Below are 23574 nucleotides of genomic sequence, written 5' to 3'. Positions count from 1 at the left end.
AAAACGCAAAACGAAGCAACAGGATAAACTGCATCAGCCTGTCTGACTGTAGTTACTGTATGTTTAACTATACTGAGTATGTTTGTGTCTATTTTCATTTGAAGTTCTGTGGTATTACTATGATATTTTATTATTATTGTCTTCCTCGAACCAAATCACTTCAATTTTTTTATCCTAAAATTCCACAAATGTACATATTAACATGCTGAAATTAGGGTATATTTAATATACTATGATCTATTTGAATTTTAAAATGTAGAGGGACTTCTCTATAGATTATACAGGAAGTAAGAACTTTGTGCTGCATTATTATTTGCACAGCGGATGGATTCACATGTGTGATTTGGCTGATTTTGCACAGGATGCCCTTCCTGATCTAACCTCCCATTCATCTGGATCTGGGACCATCGACATATTTAGAGTTTTCACCAACATACCAACAACCTTAACCTTAGTTTAAGGTTTGCTCGGTTTTTCAGGCTTTAATTACGAATTAACTCACTTTATTTTGTAGCATTTTGTTTCCATCTCCTTGTGTTAACCTTTGCTTTAATATGATTTCATAAGAAAGCGTATAATCTGACTTACGCAGGCAGCCATGTGGCCCTTGTCCCAGCCCGTAGTGTCCTTGTCTGCAGTGGTCGCAGCGCTCTCCTTCCACATTGGCTTTGCACCGACACTGACCTGAGATCAGCCCGGCAATCACATCTGTCCTCGGGTCACACAGGCCACCCTCCAGAGAACCGGAAGGCTCGCAGTTACAGGCTAGAGAGAAGAAAAAGACATTAAAGAGATTAAAAAAGGAATGGACACCAGTTAGTGCACCAGGAAAACATTCAGCGCCTTAATACACAGTATAAGGCTCAATATGCCAAAGATATCAAAAATATATCATATGTAGCAGGATGTAGTTTGTAGCATCACTTCTGATATCACTAAGGACAATTTAGTAGATTTTTTGCAGCTTATTCCAAACTTACAAATTCTTTACTCTGATTTTATAACAGATGTTTTCATGTTTTCTCTCATGATAGACTGAACTGCGGTTGCGTAGCAGTGACCTACGTTCACAGACGTTTGGGTCCCTCAGGTTTCTGCTGGGGTGCTGGTAGAAGAACGGCGCGCACTGCTCGCACTGTCGGCCCAGCGTGTTGTGCTGACAGTCGTCACACACGCCTCCGCTCACGTTGCCGGACGCCACGTACACGGCCAGGTCAAAGTGGCACGACGTGGAGTGCTGGTTACACTCACACTCTGAGAAAGAAGGAAAGTGAAACGTAGACTTTGAGTTTTCTTTGAAAACAGAAGAGCACATTTCCTGTTCACATTTTCAGTGTTTTCATAACTTTACTACCAATTAAAAAGTTTACATCCATCCATCCATCCATCCATTCGCTTCCGCTTATCCTTTTCAGGGTCGCGGGGGGCGCTGGAGCCTATCCCAGCTGTCATAGGGCGAGAGGCGGGGTACACCCTGGACAGGTCGCCAGTCTGTCGCAGGGCCAACACACAGGGACAGACAACCATTCACTCGCACATTCAAACTTAGTGGCAATTTGGATTATCCAATTAACCTATCCCCACAAGTTGCATGTCTTTGGACGGTGGGAGGAAGCCGGAGTACCCGGAGTGAACCCACGCAAACACGGGGAGAACATGCAAACTCCACACAGAAAGACCCCAGCCTGATGATGGAATTGAACTCAGGACCTTCTTGCTGTGCAGCATTTGGGGCGATCGTGGCTCAAGAGTTGGGAGTTCGTCTTGCAATCGGAAGGTTGCCGGTTCGAGCCCGGCTCCGACAGTCTCGGTCGTTGTGTCCTTGGGCAAGACACTTCACCCGTTGCCTACTGGTGGTGGTCAGAGGGCCCGGTGGTGCCAGTGTCCGGCACCCTCGCCTCTGTCAGTGCACCCCAGGGTGGCTGTGGCTACAATGTAGCTTGCCATCACCAGTGTGTGTGTGAATGTGTGTGTGAATGGGTAAAAAGTTTACATTCAATTAAAATACGCAAACCATTTTTTACCCCTGGAAGTTTCACTGCTTCCTTTATGATTAAAACATTATCCTACACATATCAATTAAGCGTTCTTTGACTGTCAGTCTCCCTGTTTGCTGTCAGTACTGTCATCATGTTTGTGGAGATCTTACTCTGAGTTTAAAGAGCTGAGAGCTGTAGACAGACTTTTCCATGTTTGTGTTCTTACTCTTGCAGGCGTGGGTGTTTCGTCCCTCAGCAGGCCTCCAAGGCAAATCGTGATAAAAGTCTTGGCAGCGCTCGCAGTTCAAACCCTCAGTGTTGTGATTGCACATGCACCGGCCATGGACCTACACACACACACACACACACGCACGCACACATATACAGTAATAGCTTATTACTGATTTAACCACCACAAATGTCTGATAGCCAAATATATTTGTTAATATCAGTTTATTAAAATATACGAAGCTGAATCAGGTTTCTTCAGCACTGAAGTGCTTTTTTAACATTTCAGGCTTGACAAAATTATTATAGCCTGGTTCTACTGGAGGTTTCTTCCTCCTAAAAGGGAGTTTTTCTTTCCCACTGTTGTCAAAGCACTTGCTTGTAGGGGCTCATCTAATTGCTCGGGTTTACTCTGTTTTCCTAGCCGTATTTTATGGTCTTTAGCACACAATATAAAGTGCCTTGAGGCAACTGTTGTTGTGCTTAAAAGAAATGAATTGAATTCACACACCTTCCTCGCATCATCTCATCCCCAGTGGTAAGATTTCTAAGAAAAGTCAGAATTCTGAAATTAAAAGTCAGAATGCAAAGATTAAAGTCAAAATTCTGACAAAAAAGAATTCTAAAAAAAAGTCAGAATTCTGAAATTAAAGTTAGAGTTCTGAGAAAAAAGTCACAATTCTTAAAAAACAATTCGGACAAAAAAGTCACAATTCTAAGATTGAAGTCAGAATTCTGAGGAAAAAGTTGGAATTCTGACAAAAAATAATTAATTAATTTTTTCTCAAATTCTGACTTTTTTCTTTGAATTCTGCTGAAGAATTCTGACAAAAAAAAATTCTGAGAAAAAAAGTCAGAATTCTTTTTTTGTCAGAATTCCGACTTTTTCTCAGAATTCTGAGATTAAAGTCAGAATTCTGAGAAGAAAGTCAGAATTCTGAGATTAAAGTCAGAATTCTGAGAAAAAAGTCAGAATTCTGACAAAAAAAGAATTCTGACTTTCCCCCCAGAATTCTGATTCCAACGTTTCTGACTTTAATCTCAGAATTCTGACATTTTTCTCAGAATTCTGGAAAGCAAGAAAAAAAGATGTGCCCACTTTTTTATTTTCCCGTGGCCCTAATCCTCTTCCGTAACTCACTGATAAACACCATGAGATCCAATTTATTAGACTTATTGCATGCTTGTTTCATCATTAAATTAATTCTTTTAGGTTATTACTTTGTGTCATGGTCTGCCTGAGCAGAATAAGTTTAAATTAGATTTAAAAATGACAAAAATGGTGTTTCTCGCCTTTTCTTTATATGCCTGTGTGACGTACCATGCCCTCTGCACTTGTTGGCGCTCCATCAATTGGGGCACACTCGGAGGCGTGCCCATAGCAGAAGCAATTTCCCCGGACGACCATGTCATAGAGGGCGTAGTAGTACTTATCCTTCACCTCGTCGCTGGAGTCGAGCAGGTTGTCACCCAGAGTGTGGAGCTTCATGAACTTCGCCCTGAGGTTCGTGATCTTCAGCATGTCTGTGTACACACAGGAATGCATTATTAAAATGGTTACACACACACACACACACACACACACACACACACACACACACACACACACTGTTTTACAGGGAGATTAGTATCTCGCCCGCAGACATCTGTGAAAGTGTTTCATTAAATCCAAAGCATCTATGTTTCAGTCAGGATCACTTTCATCACATTGAGAATATTACTATTATTAATATTGTTATTATTATTATTATCATTATTGCATCTGCATTGAACAGTATTGTGTGGGATAAAAATTAACACAGAAACAATAAGAAAAAGAGCAACTATATTTTAAGTGGGTTGCAAAAGGCTTGCAGAGGCAGCAGAAGCTGCAGACTGGCTAAAGCTAGCCAGTTGGTGCACCCAACGTAAGGTTACTAATGTACCAGAGTCCAGTTCTGTTTGTTACTAATGCACAAACAGAACTGGCCCTTGAGCGCCAGAGTTTTAAACTTTGTGGGAATATTTGTTTATTATTTAAAGTCTTTGTGTTTTCAGGTTGTAGTATCAGTATCAGTAGGTGATTTCCTGTTTTATTTTGACATTCCTCAGTTTACTTCCCTGTTGTTTTTCAATATGTGTTCTAAAAGTCTGGATTTCTATTTTTGTTTTCTTGGATTTTTGAACGGTTGTTTTTTTCCACCATTAAAGGTGTGCTTTCTGTTTAACCCGTCTCCCTGTAGAGTCTTGCTTGTGAGTCCAAATTCCTGCAAACTATGACACATTGGCCCCACGTATAGCGCTCCAGCCTCCCACCAAGAGAGTCTGAACTAGGACTGACCCTTCTTTTGGAGTTTGACTCTTCTCCTGCATGAATTTGCTCCAAGAGCTCCAGTTTCCCCCGCTGTGTTAGGTTAATGCTGCCTGTCTTGCCTGCAACATACTCAGAAGAGATTCTTCATCACAACCCTTAAAGTCTCAAACTGTGAGTCTCATTCCTGTCCATAAAGGCTCAGTGATGTCCTGCTGTGTTAAGTGCACAAGGGCATTTTGAGCCCTTGATACACACGCAAGTCTCCTTGACAACACAGCACAGTTTATATCACTGTGACATTAAACACAAGGTTTCAGGGGACAAATTGCATGTGCTTTATTTATTTAATTGAAGTTATGCTCAATTCTGAAAGTTGGACAGAAATATTTCCACTTTTTCCCTTCCCTCCATAAGACCGGAGGCGGAAAGATTTACAGATAAAATGCTCAAGTTTCACAGCCATGAAGAAAGTGAAAATGCAAACTACATGGTCCCAGACCGCAGCAGTTGTTTGACTCGAAACAATTTTAATCTCCACATTTCTACTTTTCTTTTACTCAAAATTAACAGTAATATTTTTTTAAATTTCACTTTCGAACTAAATTAAAAAGAAAATGCTGATTCCATCAGCTTAAAGTACTAATAGAGGACCTGCTGAAACTGTACCAGAGTCCATGAACGAGTCAGTATTTTGGTTTTATTTCTTCTCACTGATTTCAGAGTTTCTGAGCGTGAGGATACCGCCGCAGTTCCTTACACACCCACAGCGGTTACCATGTACTTAACATGAGCCAACTGCATGTGTGTGCGATCAAGGAACAGAGGCAGTGTGTGAGGTTACAAAGTCCAAGTTGCTTCCACCTGAGAAATTCTTTCCAGTGTTGGTCCTGTCTGATCTCTGACGCCTGCAGATCTGCTACAGGTAGCTCAACAACTGCTGACTAAAAGAAATCATTCTGGTATCCTTCTGTGGTACGTTCAGAGTCTCACTCAGGTTAAATCTTTCATCAGTTTCATATTGGTTTTATATAAGTTTCCTGTAATCTGGTACTAATTTGATATAAAAGAGTGGCTGCATTCAATTAAGTAATTTCGGATTAACCAGTTTTATTAGTCAGAGATGCTGTGACACAATCATCTAGCCATCACTTGTCAAACTCGCTCAAATCCTTACACTTTCCCATATTTCCTGCTTCTAAAACATCGACTTTGAGGGCAAAATGTTCACTTGCCCCTAATTTATCCCACCAGCTAACAGGTGCTGTGATGAAGAGATGATCACTTTACCTCTCAATAGTCATGATGTCAGTGTAAGCATATTTACAGCCTGGTTTCTGCCAGGATTTTTTACCTTCTGAATGGTAAAATTACCTGCACTGATTAGATTTTTTCCCCTCAAACTTGGCATGAATCATCTATTTACTCATATGAATCCATTTCAGATTTTAAAAGAGAAAGCTTTATCTTAAAGGGTCACAAAAGTAAATGTTTGAGTTTCTAAAACCAGAAGCAGCTCACTCTGTATCCTTGTGCTGTAGGGGTCGTCAATGTCAAACGCGGGGTCCAGCACTCGAAAAATCACCTAAGAGACACGAGGGGGGAAAGGTAAGAACTAAAAATATGGAAAAGTTTGTTTTCAGAGGGAGGGAAAAAATGCAAACACAAACTAGCCTCTCCCTCAGTGGATGGTTCGATATCAGAGTAGCGGGAGTCGCAGATGATGTCGTCCACTCTGACCATGGGCCCGGTGAAAATGCCAGGGAAGGTCGAATTGCAGTCGTAGGCAAAGTAACGATAAACCTGCCACGATTTTCCGTTGTCCATGGAGCGCTCGATCATCATGGCAGCCGGCCGAAACGTCTGCAGGCAGATAAAGACCAACAGGCATCTTATTACTGTAACTGATACGACTGTTTCTTTTATGGCCACTGCATCACTCACATATGAAAAATAAATAAAATGATATTCTGCCTGAAGACTGGGCGGAAATCTACTGACGTCTACATTAAGCCGTAATAAGGGAACATTTTTTCTAGTGTTTGGGGGTTTTTTTTATTACATAAAAAGGTTGAAATAAAAACAATTTAACACGTAAGAGTGATTCTTCAGAGGACAGAGAGGATGTGTTAATCTCCATGTTTTTTTAAGCATCTTTACTTAATCTGGTATTTATAGTGACATGTTTGTGTGCCTTATGTTTAATATAAAAACGTCACTCTAAAACTTTTTTTATATGATGCATGTGACGGTGAAAAACAGATACCCACCTTATTTCAAATTATTTGGAATATTTTTTCGTAAGATTTTGACACCATAGTGGCATTTAACCAATATTTTAATAAAATATAGCCTACATGCACATTTTCTGTAATAGTTCTCTGTTTAAATCAATTATAATTTATACATAATAAGCTAAAATAAACTAAATTAGCTGATCTTTCCTGTCTTGGATGGGCCGGATGTGCATTGTGTCTCTGAGAGTGTTTGGACTCTGACGTAGAGCTGCTGAGTTGATGAGAGGCAGCTCCAGCTGGCCACCATCAAAGCCGAGCAGCCACGAGAGGCGAGCTGCATTCTTTTACTTGCCCTCTCCCTCCTCTTCCTCCTCCTCCTCCTCTTCCCACCGTTCTCAGGAGACTGATTTTCAGTGTTTCCCCACCACAGCTGTTCAACACTGTGTTTTTCTGCCTGCCCTGGGTATGGCAGCAGTTGTATGATGTGTGTGTGTGTGTGAGGGAAACCAGGCACCTTGAAGGTCATGATAAGGTGTGTGAAATGAAACTCCGCCTCCAGGTCAAGCTGGATGATCACGTTCTCCACACCTGCAGCAGACAGGAAACAGGAAATACACATTTCAAGTTTTTCGCAGACTGATTTCTTCACACGCATTAACATGCGTTCGACTCTTTTACGCAGTTAAAGTTAACACAGTCAGCTCGCTTTCTTACGCTGCAGTTACTCAGCCAACAGTAACATCATAAATTTACTTGCATGCAAAACTTTATATGTAAAAACATTCAAAGCAGAGTTTGAATTTAAAAACAGCAACTCGGAGGACTTGGAAGATTCCTGTGGGGGAATTAGGAAATCCCAAGTGGCTCCTGCAGCTTCCTGCTGTTTGAGAACCATCTGCACTGCTGGCCGCCGCTCTGCCGTGACTCACACCTCTGACAGATTCCCACCGCTCTGCAGGAACAACTGCATGGGAACCAGCTGCACTGGGATCACCATGAAGGATCCAGCTAAAGATTTTACGATGCGGATTCATGGACTTAATTTCACAGAGAATTGCATATAAATGTTCTCCAGCTTGTTTGGAATGTAGCAAACTAAACACAAGTTGGTATATTTAGACAACCTGACTGCAGCGTATCAGGTGCACTGATGTTTGTGTATGTTGGAGAAGACGTTTGTTGCTGTGGTTGAGACACAGGTTAGGATTCATGACTTCCAGAAGTGATGTAAGTTGCTGACTGAGGAATGAGTCAAACAAGTGATGTTGAACTTGGCTCGCCAGTTTTCACACAAGCATCTCTTGAGAAAAGTCACAGAAAACTTTCATGGTAAAACTAGAGCTGTCATGAGAGCAAAATGAATTCATAAAACCAAAAGAAAGTCAAACAAAAATGTCAAATTTAAGAAAATTTAAGAAAATAAAATAGAAAACTTTAATGACTTATTATACGATATGTTTGTTCTCATGTTATTGTATGCGATGTGTATATTTTAGATTATATCAGAGTTAAATTCATCAAAATTTGACCTGTGCTTACTTTCTTCCTTCTATGGGAACTTATTTTATCCACACAAACTTTAAACAAAGCTTTAGGTGCAGGAAGACGTTTTGTGTGCACTGAATACATTTCCCATGTAACCCCAAAAACTTGAGTTGTTCAAATCCACCAAACTTTATTTCAAACTGCAATAATTGACCAGTTTGACCAATTACCAATAAAATTAACCAAACATACCAAATAAGTACAATTTGTTTAAATGATGCACAACGTTTGCACAACTGGGTGATATTAATAAGGTTTCATAGAAAAGTCTCATATTAATGAATCTGGGTTTGTCTACATCGAAATGGTACAAAATAAAAAGATTGGCTGGTAATTTTGTCAGTGGAAGAAAATCATGAGTGGAATCGTAAAAATTACAACCACAATCCTCACATTTGGGAAGGATTTGGTAGTTTTAAGCTTCACTGTGAAGCTCCTCCCTGTACCAGTGGATAACAATGAAACAGGTGATTACAGGTGAGAAAACCTCTCAGTTAGAAACTGTCTCTCCGTGGAGCTCTTAAAGCTCTCCTGTCTCACGTCACGCTTCTCATTTTTTCCACTTTAAAGTCAAGTGTTGACACACATCTGTTTCTTACCCGCACACCTGTTCTCCTCAGCACACCTGTAAGCCCCACCCATAAGGACTGCTGCTATGAGAGGCTCTGTGATCTCCTGTCTGCTCATTACTGAGCTCAGTACTCATGAGATCGGCCTCTGTGAGGGCTCACACGCTATTCTCCCTCCAAAGTAAACAGGAAACACCCCTCATCTTGTTTCTCTAGTGCGTTTGTGTCTCTCACCGTTCTCCGACTGCCACCAGGTCTTGAGGCGGTTTGGGGCGAAGGTGGTGACCACGTTCTCGATGGTGTGGCTGATGTCGTTGCTCTCCTCGTCGTACATCTCCCTGGAGTCGCACACAAAACATTTTGTCTCCTGATGGACAGGAAGTGCGAAAGCGTCAGTTCGCCATACTCTTGATGTGCCAGAAATAGCAGCTGATTCATTAACATTAAAGGACATCGGACAGTTTTCTTAGGGACTGTTTCTTGCATAGAACGTGGTTCAAATGGGGTGAAACGTTTAGGCAAATTTTAATTGTAGATAACAAGCTTAAAATACACAAGATCTTGTAATTTTACAAAAAACTGTTTTTTCTGTTTTTATATTTTATGCGACAGTAAATATGTTTTTTAATGCAATCCAGCTGCTATGATGTGAGTGTTTTAATGTGAGTGCTAGTTTTACAGTGTACCTAAATGGGAGTGTTGTATATTCCCACAGAGGGGAGCAGACTTTACAAAAAGCATCCACAGTTTTAGAATGAACTATTCAACAATGCCCTATGGAGGTAAGATTGAAGTGTCCACATACTTTTAGCCATGCAGTGGTTTAACTGATGAGCTGGAAGAGATGAAGTCAGTAATGATGTACAGTGTTTATGATACTGCTGCTGCGCTTCTCTGTGCCGTGTCTGTTTAATAATCCCCTCCACTGCCTCTGGGATCTGCACGCCAGATGGTTTGGCATGTACGCAAGCTAAACTACAGTTCACACACACACACACACACTCTTAAATGTCACAATATTTCCGCGTGTGAATAAACAAAATGAGTTTCTCAATTTCACCAAGCTCTGAGCCAACTATGTCTGCGCTGAAATGGGAGTAGATTCCGAACAAGAGGCTCCACTTAGTAGGAAAAAAGGAAAAGAAAGCCAGCTGCTTGAGTCAGACTTCTTTCCCTCCACTTCATCTGCAGCTCATATTTTAGGATTGTGCTCATCCTCAGAAGTCTCAGATGGCCTCACAGCGAGCCTGTGCTTTCATAAAAAACACCATTCACACACAGGACTCGCTAAAGGCTGTTTGATAAAGACAGAGTATCCCCTTCGTCGCCCCCGGCCCACATCCACACAGGGAAGGCTTTGTGAGGCGCACAACGCTTTTATTGTGGAGGGGAATGTCTGAACTCCCACTCGACATTATATACATGCGCATCCTCACACACACACACACACACACACACACACACACACACACACACACACACACACACACACACACACACACACACACACACACACACACACAATCATAATCAGAGAAACAGAGTAAAATAAAGTTTCTGTGTGCTGAACACCATCACATGTTTGAGAACAGTTGGAGAAATCTCCACGTCTATTTGCTCTTCGCTTATCTCTAAAACTGTACACGTGATCTGCTTCAAACTTGGCAAGTGTGTTGCTTGGGTAACAATTTGATGTGATGCTAAGTTTGAGGTCATTTGGATCACCCGTTCTCTTATTTAATGCTGAAATATTACCTACAGTAACTGTTGCTTGCGCCACTCTGTGCTTAGGGTGAGGGGCAAACATGCTTGTTTGGGAGGACATTTACACAATCCCAAGTTACCCCTCAAGTTAACCATCAAAACTAAGCAGACCCTAAGCTAAGCTTAATTCTAAATTTAACCCTAAAACCAAGGCTTAAAATAAACTTCTAACCAGTTTTGATGGTCAAAAACTGCTTCTGACAAAAGCAGCTAAAAGATTTTTGTTTAATTTTAATTTGGCCATGTTGTTTTGGAAGAGTAGTTTATAAAGACGCTGTATCCCACAATTGCACAGTCAGGTTTTGAACATCACACACACATATTCAGTGAATATAACCTCATAACTGCCCCTTTTCCAAAACAGTCACTTAATGATAGCCTGCAATGATTCATCTGTAAATTGTAGCTAGAGTAAGATGGGTTATATTCACTGAAGGGCCTCTTCATCACTACATTTACTAAGGTTTCATTCATTCAGTAGCTGCGCTGTCTCAAAACCACTGATATCAACAATGTATGTTGACAGAATTCAAAAGCGATAAGTCATAGAAATCTTCAATTTACACCTGACCCACTTTCTACCATTTGCAGGGACTTTGTCTGCAGCTATGAGGGACTTCTCAAAAACGTAATCATCTAATCAAATTTATCAAAGTCGTGAAGATATGAAAGTGCTTTTGAGGGGAGCAGGAGAACTGCATTAGCTTGTTAAAGTGAGTTAAGCTGACACACAAATGTGTTTGGAAGTGGCGTGCTGTGATTTAAAAGTTGTGTTTCATGTTGGACAATGATGCAGAAATGATCGCCAGCCAGGGAGGCAATAAGGAAAGAAAAATATTTAAGTAAAGTGTTTAACAACTTTATTTAGGGTGAAATCATTTAAAATGTAAAACTCCCTGTGTTAGTATGGTCAGTTTTTCAAATACAATTCTACAAAGTTAAAGTGAACCTTTAATATTTTTCCGGTTATATATATATCTATATATATCTATATCTATATATATCTATATCTATATATATATATATATATATATATATATATATATATATATATATATATATATATATATATATATATATATATATATATATATATATATATATATATATATACTGTTACATTGGTGAATTAAGCATGGCCAGAGTTTCAAATAGTGAGATCTGTGTGTAACCAAGACAAAACCTCAATCTTCAGACGCTCTGTTTCTGGCAGTTTTTTCTGCTTTTGGCTCTGTATGATGCCATTCTGTGTGCCTGTGCCTAATATGGTCTTCTAGGCACACAGATCTAGCTGTGAGCCTAGAAGACCGACCCACTAGCTGTTAAAACCTTATGTTTATGAGAAGCTAAAACAGCTTTAATGATAATGGATTGCATTTATATAGCGCTTTTCGAGACCCTCAAAGCGCTTTACAATTCCACTATTCATTCACTCTCACATTCACACACTGGTGGAGGCAAGCTTTCCAGCTATTTCAGTCAGAGGAGCTACACTGAGGCCAAGGTATAAGTAAAACAAGTATTCACAAGTGGTGAGATGAAGCGTAATACCTTTTTAAACCTTACTATGTATATTTTTGCGTGCATATGAATCTGTAATTATGATCCAATAAACAGATGTACAGTAGTTAAAATGCAGTAATCCACCTGTCCACTAAAGGAGCAAAAGTGTGCCAAGAAAATATCCCCCACAGCTTTCCAGCACAAACACCACCCGCCTGAGCTGCTGATATAAGGCAGGATGGATCCATGCGCTCATGTTGTTGCCATCAACAAGCCTGCCATCCAAACAATGCAGCAGAAATTGAGACTCATCAGAGCTCATCATCTTCTGTTGTCCAGTTTTGGTCAGCCTGTGTGAACTGTAGCCTCAGTTTCCTGTTGTTAGATTTTCTGCTGCTGTAGCTGTCACAGCTCTTACTCGTTAGCTTAGCTTTACTGCTGCATAAGCCCTGACGCTAACCCTATATTCTTCTGAATAAAAGTATTTAATATCATAATTAATGACATTAAAACACACTGGAGTTATCATCTAAAGTTTAAGGCAAGTATCTTTGACCAAAATCGGAATAAATTGACTTTATGTAAAGATTAGAGATAACCCTATTTCCTTACTGATATCAGAAAATATTTATCATTGCCCCAATATTTTGTTCTGTGGGTTGTTTTTTCTTTTCTTTTCTTATTTTTGTAACTGTAGATAATGGAGAAAAACAGAATAAAACAAAAAAGCAAAGGAATATTAGTCATGAATATAGGAAAAAGAAAATGAGCCATTAGAAAAAACGAAGGCTCATTTAATTATAAAAACAGAGTGGTCAAGTGAGGCTTAAAAAAGTCTATATAAAAGGCTATCTTCTTTTGGCACTTTGTAAAGCAGATATTAAACACAAAACACGTGCAGGAAGCCTTCAATTGAGCCTTCTCTGCTACCTGTGCTCTAAAAAAGATCCTTTCTTACCTCCAGGTGTCCCACGATGCAAAAGCTCTCGGCCTCATTCAGTCCGCAGGTGGAGGAGGCGGTGAGTTTGTGCGCCCTGCCGATCAGCAGGTCACCTGTGGCTGGGTAGCAGCTGCCCTCGGTGCAAATATCTGGGAACTGCGGAACCTGCTGTGCCCTGACAGGAGCCCACAGGGCTGCAGGGAGGAGAGACTGGTGTCAGTGAGATGTCAGCACAAAGCACTGGCCTCGTTCTTCTTTTGGTTTTAATGATAAAAGCCAGAAACAGAGCAGGCTTGCGGTCAGTTTATTTCAATTAGAATCACATGAATTTACTCTTCAGATGAGAATTAAGTGCGCAGCTGTGGGAAAGTGCTCTACTGAAAGTTTTATTTAGCTCTTAAACTCTCCTCCAGCATTTGTTTTGGAACAGGAAAACGGTGGATAATCGTTTACAGATGCCTCTCATTACATGTGATGGGAGCGAACATGTCCCAGCAGATTAATTTTAGCCAAATAAAGTTGTTCAAATTAAAACTTCAACTCACCCAAAGTGGTTAAAAGGTGGATTATGAGCAACATGGCCCGGACCCGTGCACTGACAGCTTATCGTGATGGTCCTACCGCAGAGAGTGTGTGCTGATGTGCGTGTGTGAAGTGTGAAGTCAGAGGCGAGGGTGTTGTCTTGTAGAAAGTTCGCATCCCACCAAACAACAACTCCACCCCGCTGTCAGCAGCGCGCCACCGAGAGATCTGGAAAACGAGCGCACCCTCTGCTGGAAGGCCTAAAGAATTCGTTTTCTACACGTTAATATTCGCAGTTTCCTGCTCATAGTTTATTACTTCATTATAAAAGCTCGATTTAATTCTGTTTAATTGTCCTCTTTATGTGCCAGAACTATTGTTTGAATCTTTAAAGCTTATTTCTAAATTTCCTTGTACTTTATCAACTCGATCCCTGACCATTTCAAAACTAATTTTTAAATAAATTCAGTGTCAGTGGGAATATTCAATGTTTGGGGTAAAAATAAAGCATCATGTGAGCATCACAAGACCAAAAACAACTACTTAAGTTTAAAAACATACCAGAATGGTATATTTGCAGACTGGCCTTTATCAGGATCATCTCCTATTTATGTTGAATTATTATTAATGCAAATATGGAAATCAGCTGGGATAATTCTGGTTTATATACTGCTACACTGCAGGGGAGCTAGATTCACCGTGTTTTGTTTTTGACTCACTCTACCCCCAGCTTACAGGTTTCGAGAACCAAGAGGAATAAAAAGCAGTATGTATATCTACTTAAAGACTAAAATATCACAAAATAGATCATTGTATTTAGAACTATGGCATAAACACATAGTTTAACTCTAAGTTAATATTTTTTCAGAGGTGGAAACAAGCTTCCATAACCCAGAGCTCAATAAGATGAATATTTGTCACTATATGTTTGTAAAAGGTAATTTGTGTTTGAATTGTTAGTAATTCTTTTCTGGATAACATTTTTTATAGGGAGCGACCAACATGAATAGGGACAAAGGATGAAGATGAAGAGGAAAAGAGGAAGATTCAGAAAGGAGAGCGAGTGAGATGGAGGCAGTGGTAACCCCTACAGGGAGCAGCCGAAAAATAAAGGCCCTTAAAGCGGAATAGCGCTTTAACGACACGTGGAACGTCGGACTCTTGTTGGAGACGGACCGGAAGTAGCGTGAGGTTACAGAAGATTCTTGTGAAGTGTTGCACCTGGTAAGTTTATAAGCGGCTCTTTAGTGGCCACTGAGGAGCTCATTTTTGTACAGTTTTGTGACACGGGTTCGTCTCCAGGTGCTCCCCGCTGTAAATCCGCGCTTGGGGAGAAAATCGTTGATTACTGGGGGTTTGTTTCGAGTCTGCATCCTATGGCGGGAGAGCTCTCAAGCCTCGATGCTCCTCTGAGAACCCGGAGCTCTGACTCTAGTGGTCGGTGCTACATAAACTGGGCTAATTTCTCTACTAGCTTAACTCTGAACTCTCTTTATTGCATATAAAATATGAACTTACTAGTAAAACTCTTTCTAAATCACCGAAACAAACTAGCATTATTAACAAACTAGCATTGAAGAGATGTGGGTTGTTATAAAAATTACTTGTGTATTTGTTTCTTCAAAATAAAGTAATAGCAGTTTGCTTCTGAGTAGATCTTTTTTATTTTATTTTTTTGTTTTTTGACATTTTTGACTTCGAGCCTTGTAAAAGCAACCCTATAGCTATCTTGAAATGCACCAGGTCACGTTGAGCAGTTACTACAAAGCAAAGGTGTAAAACATAAGGCATGGTGTCTAAAATCGGCCCGGAAAACACAATCCGGCTAAACATTTTAGACTATTAACTGTATGTAAGTTTAGCTGTTTTTCTACTTTTAAAGACTTATGTCATGGCCAGTGGTACTACATTAAAGTAATTAAGTGAAAGCTACAAACTGTATTTGTGTAATATACCGAGTACACAGTGTTAATAAAAAAAATAAATAAACAGACAATATGAGGTAACAAAAACATTTATGTTCTACAATTACAGGACAGTCTGGAACTACCAGGACTTTTTTAGTTGTTGCTAACCTTACAGATTTTTCACAGTTTCACTGGTCTGGCTCACTTCAGAGGTATTATAGTTTTTTGTTTTCTAATTATTTCTCATTTTTATTTCCTTTTGGCTTTTTGTTTTTAATTCTGTTTATTTTGCTGGTTACTAGAGCTGATTTTCTCACTTCATTTTAGCTTTTAATGTTTAAAAATGTTTAGTTTTTTAGTATCAGTATTAGTTTTAGTCTTTTTAGTTATGACTCACAGTCTTGTAGACTTCCAGAGTCTCAATAAACACGTCCATTGAGCCAGAGAAAATTGGAGAAACACAGTAGTTTTTCTCATATTCACATATTCCCGTGACTTCGGTGTATAATATGTTTTAAATGTGCAGCTGCAATGAGTAAGCTTGGAGTTGTGATTTAAACACACTTCTTAATTGGAAACTCTTCTTCAGCTCCATATGAAGTTCCAAAATACACTTTACAGTTAAAGAGAATGCATGAAAATAAAACTAAACAGATAGCATGTAGTCAGCCACATTTAAACATCCTGTTTGTTGTTGCTGATTAAAATAGTTTCTCTCACTCGTGAACGAGTCAGTCAGCATTCCTGCCTTCACCAGCTGAGGACTGAAAGCGGAAGTTAGATGTACAAATGGATGAAATGAGCTTCGTCTGAAGGTTTGTGGGCTCAGAGTAGAGCTGTTGCTCCTCCACATCAAGATGAACCAGCTGAGGTGTTTCGGACAAGTCCAGGTGGTCCAGTTGGCTGCTTTGGGAACGCCTCAGTGTCGCACTAGAAGAAATGAAGAGGAATGTCTGAGCTTCTGCTTAGATCGCTGCCCTCACGACCCAGACATGAATAAGCAGCAGAAGATGGATGGATGGATGGAAGGAAATGCTACTTTGGGAGATATTTTAGTGCAATGATAACATATTTATGTTAACTATAATCTTTTTTTTCTTTCAAGCTTAAGGAAGATATTTGCAGCCCACACATTATTTCTATTGTGTTTTTCAGATCTGCACTGTATCAGTCTCAGCTGCTGTGTTTGTCTTCAGTCAGAAGAAAGATGCTTAGAAGTGCATCAGCACAGGTGAGGAGGAAATGGTCGGCGCTGGACTATATAAACCGTACCAGATAAAATCAGTATTAGATTTATGATTTGTAGGTATTGTAATTAATAACAGATGGAATGGGGAAAAAAGTAGAAATTGTAAATATATATTTAAAAAAAAAATCTTGTTGCCAACATTTTGAAGTATTTTAACTATTTGGCTGTTCCTTCTCAGATCATCCGGCAGGCGGTGAGGTACAGGAGTACAGACGCCAGCCTCATCCTGGAGAGATGTAAGTGAATTTCTTCTCCAGCTTCTCTTCTCTCTGCTTTGAGGGGTTTCGAATCTTTTTACAGATGTTCAGATGGGTTGAGATCAGAACATCAGGTCGCTGCAGTGTTTTCTCATCATGGAGGACCGGGACTGCGTCTAGTTATTACACATTAATTCAAAGGGGATTTTCATAAACGCTGGGCTAACTGTAATAAATATGCTGTCTGTATCTGTTTCAGCGATAAACCGGGTGCAGCTGTTAGGTCGGGTCGGCCAAGACCCGGTGATGAGACAGGTGGAGGGCCGAAACCCGGTTACCATCTTCTCATTAGCGACCAATGAGATGTGGCGCTCTGGAGAGGGAGAAATGAGCTCACCAGGTAGGAGTGTATAATGTAGTCTTTAGACCCAACAAAAGATCTACTAAAAACTTACAATACACCTCCAACTGATGTTCATACTATTATTCTCATGTGTAAAGAATTAAGGCCAGAATTGGCCCAAGAAAGACTCCAATCAGACCCACTGCACATCTTAAGGAAATGTGAACCAGGGCGGTTACTACAGCAGCATTTATTTATCATGTAGAAAAACTAGAACATACTGTTGACACTGACCTATTTATCTTATATTGATATATCTCATGGATTAAATAGTTAAATTTGAGAGAGAAGGGCATTTTCACTTAAGATCAAAGTGGGCTGTGTGTGTCCCACATTGTAATATGACTTTGACATCTTTGATGTTGATGTGTTGGATTAGTGCTGTTTGTATGTTAGGATCTTTAGGGTAATCTTGGGATAGTGTAGTGATTTAGGTTAGTACATATGCATTTGGTGCATATTGCTTGTTGTTTGAGTCTGTACTTATAAGCTGTGGTTAGCTTAAGGGGAGTCCCGTTTTACAAACATAACAATTTTATATATTATCGTATTTTAATTGTGAATAAACTGAAACGTCCTCCTCTGAAATGTGACATTTCTCAGCTTGATCTTTCAGCTCAGATTTACTAAAGTAACCAACACCCCTCTTTTTATTCTGATTTGGTTCAGTCTGGTTTTACACATTGAAAGCACCAACATTCAACAGGGTTTGTGATGATTTGGTCAGCTTTGTTTCATTTTGCTGTTGCTCAGTCATATTTACGTACTGCACTGCATGATTTTGATCCGTATCTGCAGATCAACGTGAACTGATATTATCTGCTGTTTTTGCTGCTAGATGTTTTTCATATCATGCATTTTCTGCAGGGTGAGGGCTGTTTGCACTTCAAGGTCTCATTTTTCTTTGCCTGCGTCCCTGAATTAAACACGAGCATTTCAGTGTCGGTGTTTCTGTGTTAGTCACTGAGTAGCAGACGCATTCTCTGCATTCTAGCTTAAATTTTGAAGCTAGAGTGAAATAAAAGGTCAAGTGTTCTTTGAAAAGGTTTAAATGCTAAAATAAATATATGTTAAAAATGCACTGATAAAGCTGAGTGAGCTGATGAGAGGGTGCAAATAAAGGAGATATAATAAACTATCTGGATGATGTTTCGGTAACAAGAAGGAAGAAATTATTTAGGAAACTAATAGACTTTAACAAAATAAACGATTAACTGGAGCTTCTATTGAAGGTGGGATATTCATGTTGTTGTGACATCACTGTTTTATCAGTCAAAGTTGGATGCAACTGCTTGCATTTGCCACTAGAGGGCGTCGGCGAACGTTAACAGATTGTTATTCATTACTACTGCTGGATTTCAAGATTTTGAGTCTAGACAGCTGCTCTTCATGTGCCTCTGCACTGGGCTCAGTCATCATCAGACACTCCAGCCTTTATGGTTCATTCATGATCGTCATTAGAAATCATAAATACAACTGATGAGACACGTTTCATAGCTCACTGTGATAGAAAAGCTGTGCAGGCAGCCTTTAAAGTGTTTAAATATTAGAATGAATAACACTCCAAATAAGAGGATTGACTGTTTTTCTCATGTTCTCTTGGGCTTAGCTCGGTTTTTAAAGGTATTTCAAGCGCTCTTGTTTCTTTGGAGAGTCTGAATACCAATTAATCTGATTCGCCTGCTGCTGTTTTCTAATTCCAGGTGACATCAGCCAGAAGACGACGTGGCATCGTGTGTCTATATTCAAACCTGGTCTGAGAGACGTGGCGTACCAGTACGTCAAAAAAGGGTAGGACCTGCATGTTTCCTGTACAGGCAGAAGACTTAGCTGTGAATACATGTGTAGATTTACTGCTCTGCTGCAGATGGGAAAGGGGGAATAAAGCTGCATGACTATTTTTACCAGCTCTCTAAATGTTCCCAAACCCAAGCCAATCACAGAGTAATCAGAGTAATCCTATCTGTGTTTATCCACTGTCAGACATGAGTTGGCTTTCTTCTGATTGGCTGCCCCTCATAAACAGAAGGTTTGACCGGTATGTGAGTGGGAATTATGTGAGATGGCCATATGAAGAATACCCACTCCCAGTGACTTGTCTGGCATTGTAGATTTAGAGCTTGCAGTAGTTACTGTAAGAATCAGCATCCACCTTTGTGACAGAGTTAGAGATGGAGGCGAGGCTTAGATGGTTTGGACATGTGCAGAGGAAGGAGAGGGGCTATATCAAGTCAAAGATGCTGACGTTGGAGCTGCCAGGCAGGAACAGGTTGTTCTCACAGCCTGCGTGACAAGTAAACACAACCTGATGTAAAATCACTTGTAGTGCTTCTTTACCTTATAAAGACATGCAGAATTTTATTAGTATTGCAGAGTAAAAACACTCCTCGGTGGGGGGGGGGGGTCTTTGGTATTTTGAGTAAGAAGTAGTTACTCAGTGACTCCTACGACTTCTGTTTTCAGATATAAAAATATGCTTTTATGGTCTTTTAAAGCTCCAGAATCTCTTCATCACATTAGGAGTTTCAGAATAAAAGAACATTGTGCGAATGAACCATTGTCATTTTCAGGTCGAGGATTCTAGTAGAGGGGAAGCTGGACTACGGCGAATACGTGGACAAGAACCAAGTCAGACGTCAGGCCACCACCATCATCGCAGGTCAGGTCAAACACCCACACAAACACACTCGGGCCTGATTTAGACTTTGCCGGATACTCTTTGCGTCGGCACTCCCGGCATTTATTACTTGTTTTTTACTGTGTGGTGGTCTCTCTGTGTTTCATATGCAGTAGCAGCCAATAGAAAGACATAAAATGCTGGGACTTTTGCACAGGATTCAGGGTTTTTTTGTTTGTTTGTTAAAGCGTAGATTTCCAGCTGAAGCCTAAATCCAGTGACTCACATCTACTCTGTCAACATGTCACCCCGATGTTCTCCTCTCTGATTCTTTTTGATTCTCTGCAGACAACATCATTTTCCTGAGCGATAACGTGCGAGACAGAACCTGAAGGACCTTCTTCTCCATCTTCGTCTCCACCAAACACCAAGGCGACTTCTTTTTGTATTTTCTTCTTTATACCAAAATAAGACTCAAGGATGTGAAGTAAAGGAACTGTTTTCACAAGAAGCCGGGAGGACGGACAGGATAAGCTATGATCATCTTTGGCTGCGGCACCACCTGCTGGTGCACATGAAGTCTTTGAGGCTTCAGGAGGAGCAGAAAGAGCTCAGCTGTAGTAAATGTACACCTACTGATTATGACTTAGACGTTACAGATAACTTTAATGTTGTTTAATCCATCCAAGTGTTCTAAACGCTTCTCCTGAATCATAACTCTGAGTTTGGGGACTCTTTGAAAAGTTGTAGCTCTGTTAAGAGCAGCTCTCACTCTGCTCTCACTTACTGTGACTTGTAATGTTATAGATTTTGTTTCCTTGTGCCAGTAAAGACATACTGTCTTTATAAGCTGAAGTTGTTTCATGGTGAGTAAGACAAATTTACCCTGTGAGCCAGTTTCACAGGGACGCCCACAAACCTGTTTCGAAATTTAAATTAAATTCTGCCTGCAAGTTATTTTCCCTCATCGCATCTCCGTCACGCTTTATGCTTGAAATCGTTGAGTTTTCTAGGAAAGATGCAGCAATAATCTTCATTTCAAGTAGCTGCTGCCGAGGTTAACTCACAGGTTAGGTCGTCTTGTATGGCCTAACGTGATCTCCTGCTTCTTAAATGCAGTAAAGCTTTCAGAAAGTCACTGGATTATGTGTAAAATGCATCACCACAAAACAGGTTTGTTTCTCCATGCGCGTGAAATGTTGATGTGTTGCAGATGGTCTTAAAATCAGATTTATGGCAGGTAATCGAATCTCTGTGCCTGTCTCTGAAACTAAACGGCTTCAAAGGGAGGTCTTTTTTTCTCGGAGTTTAATTAAACTGCTTCCTGTCTCTTCCTCAAGCAGAAAGCTGCTGTGTTGGAAGCAAAGTCATCTCAAGTGTTGCAATCTGCGTGCAGTTTGCACATTTTTGTCTTGCTACATGATCAGCCTCAGGAGTGGACGCTTCTGCAAAATAAGATACATCTCTGATGTGGTAGCAGTTTTGTCCCATTTGACCCCATGTTACCTTTTTTTTTCTTCCTTTAAAGAAAAAATTAAAGTATTTTCAGCATTTTTCTTCCAGCTCTGCTCCAGTGAAAAGCAGTTTCACTGGAGGTCAAGGTTCACATGTCTCGCAAATTTCGACTCCTTAAGACTGGTTTTAATTTCTGCTGTTTTCATTATTAACTGCATGAGTCATCTATAGCTATAACCACATTACTATGTGGGGAATTTGACAAATATTATCAGTTACATTTACTCTTGTTTTCTGCTCTGTCACTCTTTTGTCAGTTGCACTTATCTGTTTATCTTCATTTCCTTCCTGCACGGTGACTGAACTGTTCAGAAAGGACATACTAGACGTTTGTTTGTTTGTTTTAATACATATATGTTCCTAAAGATACAATAAACAACATTTGTTTAAAATATTTATTAAATGCACTTAAAATTTACTTTATATTGGGTAAATATACAAAACAAAATGAGAGAAAACGTTTGAAATAAGCTGAAAATGTAATTTTTATAGTTAAGGTATATATTTTTTTCAAATATTGTTTTAAAATGAACTCTTTAAACCCGTGTTTTTGTTTTAACCAGAATAATGTGATTGGCTGTTTCAGTAGCAGCCGGGGTGGGATTAAAACGAGAAGGTATTCTTGGCCTAAAGTAATTGGTCGCACGAGTTTTTGAAGTTCCTGATTGGCTGCGCAGGTTGTCATTGAAAGGCTCTGAGGAGCTTTAAATACAGAAGAGATGTGATTGGTCAGGCGGACGAATGTGGGCGGGCGGTTGAGTTACGGGAGAACCCTGTGGATTCAAGTCCAATCAACCACAGTGATACCGGAAGTAGCTTCGGGTTATTTAAAAAAATAAAAGGTTTTTTGAAAGACAGGATTGACTTTAGTTTGTAACTTTGCTTAGTTTCATTTTCCTTCATAACTCACGGACTAGAAATATACAATTGATATTTTTTCTTTTAATAAGAAAAACACTATAATATTCATTTTCATGCAAGAAGTTAGAAAAAAATATGCGTCATACTTAACCATTAGATCTCAAGCAGCACCAATCTTCAAAACAATCACACTACTCTAATTATTTCTAATATTGTAATTAAAACATTTTTTATTTTATTTTTGTTACATTTTTAAGAGATAGCCTAGGGATAAATTAATTTAAGTTTAAATTTACAATCATCTAAACATTGTGTAATATTTGCATGCTGGAATGACCACACTACATAAAAAACATTCAGAGTTAATAGTTTGTACAATGTTTAAAAAAATATACTGGATTAGAGGAGACACCCTTCACAATTGTAACAGCAACAATTGTGCAGCAGTAGTTTCAGATACATAAATATAATCTTTGAAAATGTTCCAATGAAATGTATGTGTGCAAAGAATTTCTTGATGCATGCTCAATTATCCAGGTAAGTAAATCCCCAAAACGTTCTCAGGAGAGAACGTTTCTCCCACTGAAAACACCGCGGCCTGATGAACAGAAACAACTTTTGGGAAACAGAATTTAACTAAAGTTTTTCCAAAACCCCGAAAGCCATTTGACGTTGTTAGTTTTATATTTAAATGTAAGAAAATTGCTAAGATAATCATGCAATCTTTAAATCTAAGCTGAAGACTTAACCTTTTTTGTTGTTGTGGTGGCGGCTGGATAAGTTGATTATACAATGTAAAGGCTTTGATGCTATAATAATAGGTTTGTTTGTTGTTGTTTTTTAAAGAAACTCTAAATAAGCTTTAGATAATAATTATACAAATGTCTAAACTTGACTATTATTATTATTAATTTATTATTATTATTGTTACAACATGGTACTAGTAGTAGTATTTTTTTTTTACATCACAACTAACAAAAGCAAATATTTTTGTATGCAATTAATATCTTTGCATGTATTATCATTATTATCATTATTATTAAAACAATATTGTTGCTGTCGTTGTTGTTAAATTACTGACATTTTGTCTTTGCCAACAACCAGAAAAAAAGCTCTGCAATCACTATTAGGGTTTTTATTTTGAAATTAGAGACCGGAAGCTCCGCTTAGTTAACCTGACTATTTTCAAACTAGTGGCAAAAGTTAATGACGGAGCTTTTACATGTTCTGTTTTTAATATGTTGTGAT

General features: G+C 39.4%; 2 protein-coding genes across 3 annotated transcripts in view; one reads left to right on the top strand and one right to left on the bottom strand.

Moving 5' to 3' along the window:
* lamb1b (laminin, beta 1b) overlaps positions 1-13697 on the bottom strand; it is a 30863-nt gene extending 17166 nt beyond the window's left edge. Inside the window, exons 1-10 of one of the 2 annotated variants that reach the window (XM_085376713.1) lie at positions 13601-13697; positions 13074-13249; positions 9083-9215; positions 7249-7322; positions 6172-6360; positions 6019-6082; positions 3529-3731; positions 2206-2326; positions 1066-1254; positions 589-765 (exon numbers count right to left, since the gene is read on the bottom strand). In XM_085376713.1, the coding sequence (XP_085232839.1) occupies positions 589-765; positions 1066-1254; positions 2206-2326; positions 3529-3731; positions 6019-6082; positions 6172-6360; positions 7249-7322; positions 9083-9215; positions 13074-13249; positions 13601-13634 (1360 nt within the window). In that variant the 5' untranslated portion in view covers positions 13635-13697. Of the gene's footprint in view, positions 1-588; positions 766-1065; positions 1255-2205; positions 2327-2718; positions 2758-3528; positions 3732-6018; positions 6083-6171; positions 6361-7248; positions 7323-9082; positions 9216-13073; positions 13250-13600 lie in introns of those variants that run through there. The other variant, XM_085376714.1, reaches the window with a different exon arrangement.
* A 1051-nt stretch (positions 13698-14748) lies between these two features.
* Positions 14749-21612, top strand: ssbp1 (single-stranded DNA binding protein 1). The gene is made up of 7 exons (XM_085375863.1): positions 14749-14801; positions 16640-16715; positions 16912-16969; positions 17190-17330; positions 19037-19124; positions 19904-19992; positions 20299-21612. The coding sequence occupies exons 2-7, from the start codon at positions 16692-16694 to the stop codon at positions 20340-20342; spliced, it is 444 nt and encodes a 147-aa protein (XP_085231989.1). The 5' UTR covers positions 14749-14801; positions 16640-16691; the 3' UTR covers positions 20343-21612.
* Positions 21613-23574: the final 1962 nt, after the last annotated feature.

This window comes from Diplotaxodon limnothrissa, linkage group LG17, assembly GCF_057381915.1.
Source record: "Diplotaxodon limnothrissa isolate DT_005_m linkage group LG17, D_limnothrissa_male_GT1.1, whole genome shotgun sequence".
NCBI classification, from domain to species: domain Eukaryota; kingdom Metazoa; phylum Chordata; class Actinopteri; order Cichliformes; family Cichlidae; genus Diplotaxodon; species Diplotaxodon limnothrissa.
Note: the sequence above shows the minus strand (reverse complement) of the source record. Positions and strands in the feature narration are given on the sequence as shown.

Coding starts and splice junctions, on each gene's coding strand:
- ssbp1 (XM_085375863.1), top strand. CDS start 16,692: ATGCTTAGAAGTGCATCAGCACAG. Junction 16,716..16,911: donor TTAGAAGTGCATCAGCACAG/GTGAGGAGGAAA, acceptor GTTCCTTCTCAG/ATCATCCGGCAGGCGGTGAG. Junction 16,970..17,189: donor CAGCCTCATCCTGGAGAGAT/GTAAGTGAATTT, acceptor TATCTGTTTCAG/CGATAAACCGGGTGCAGCTG.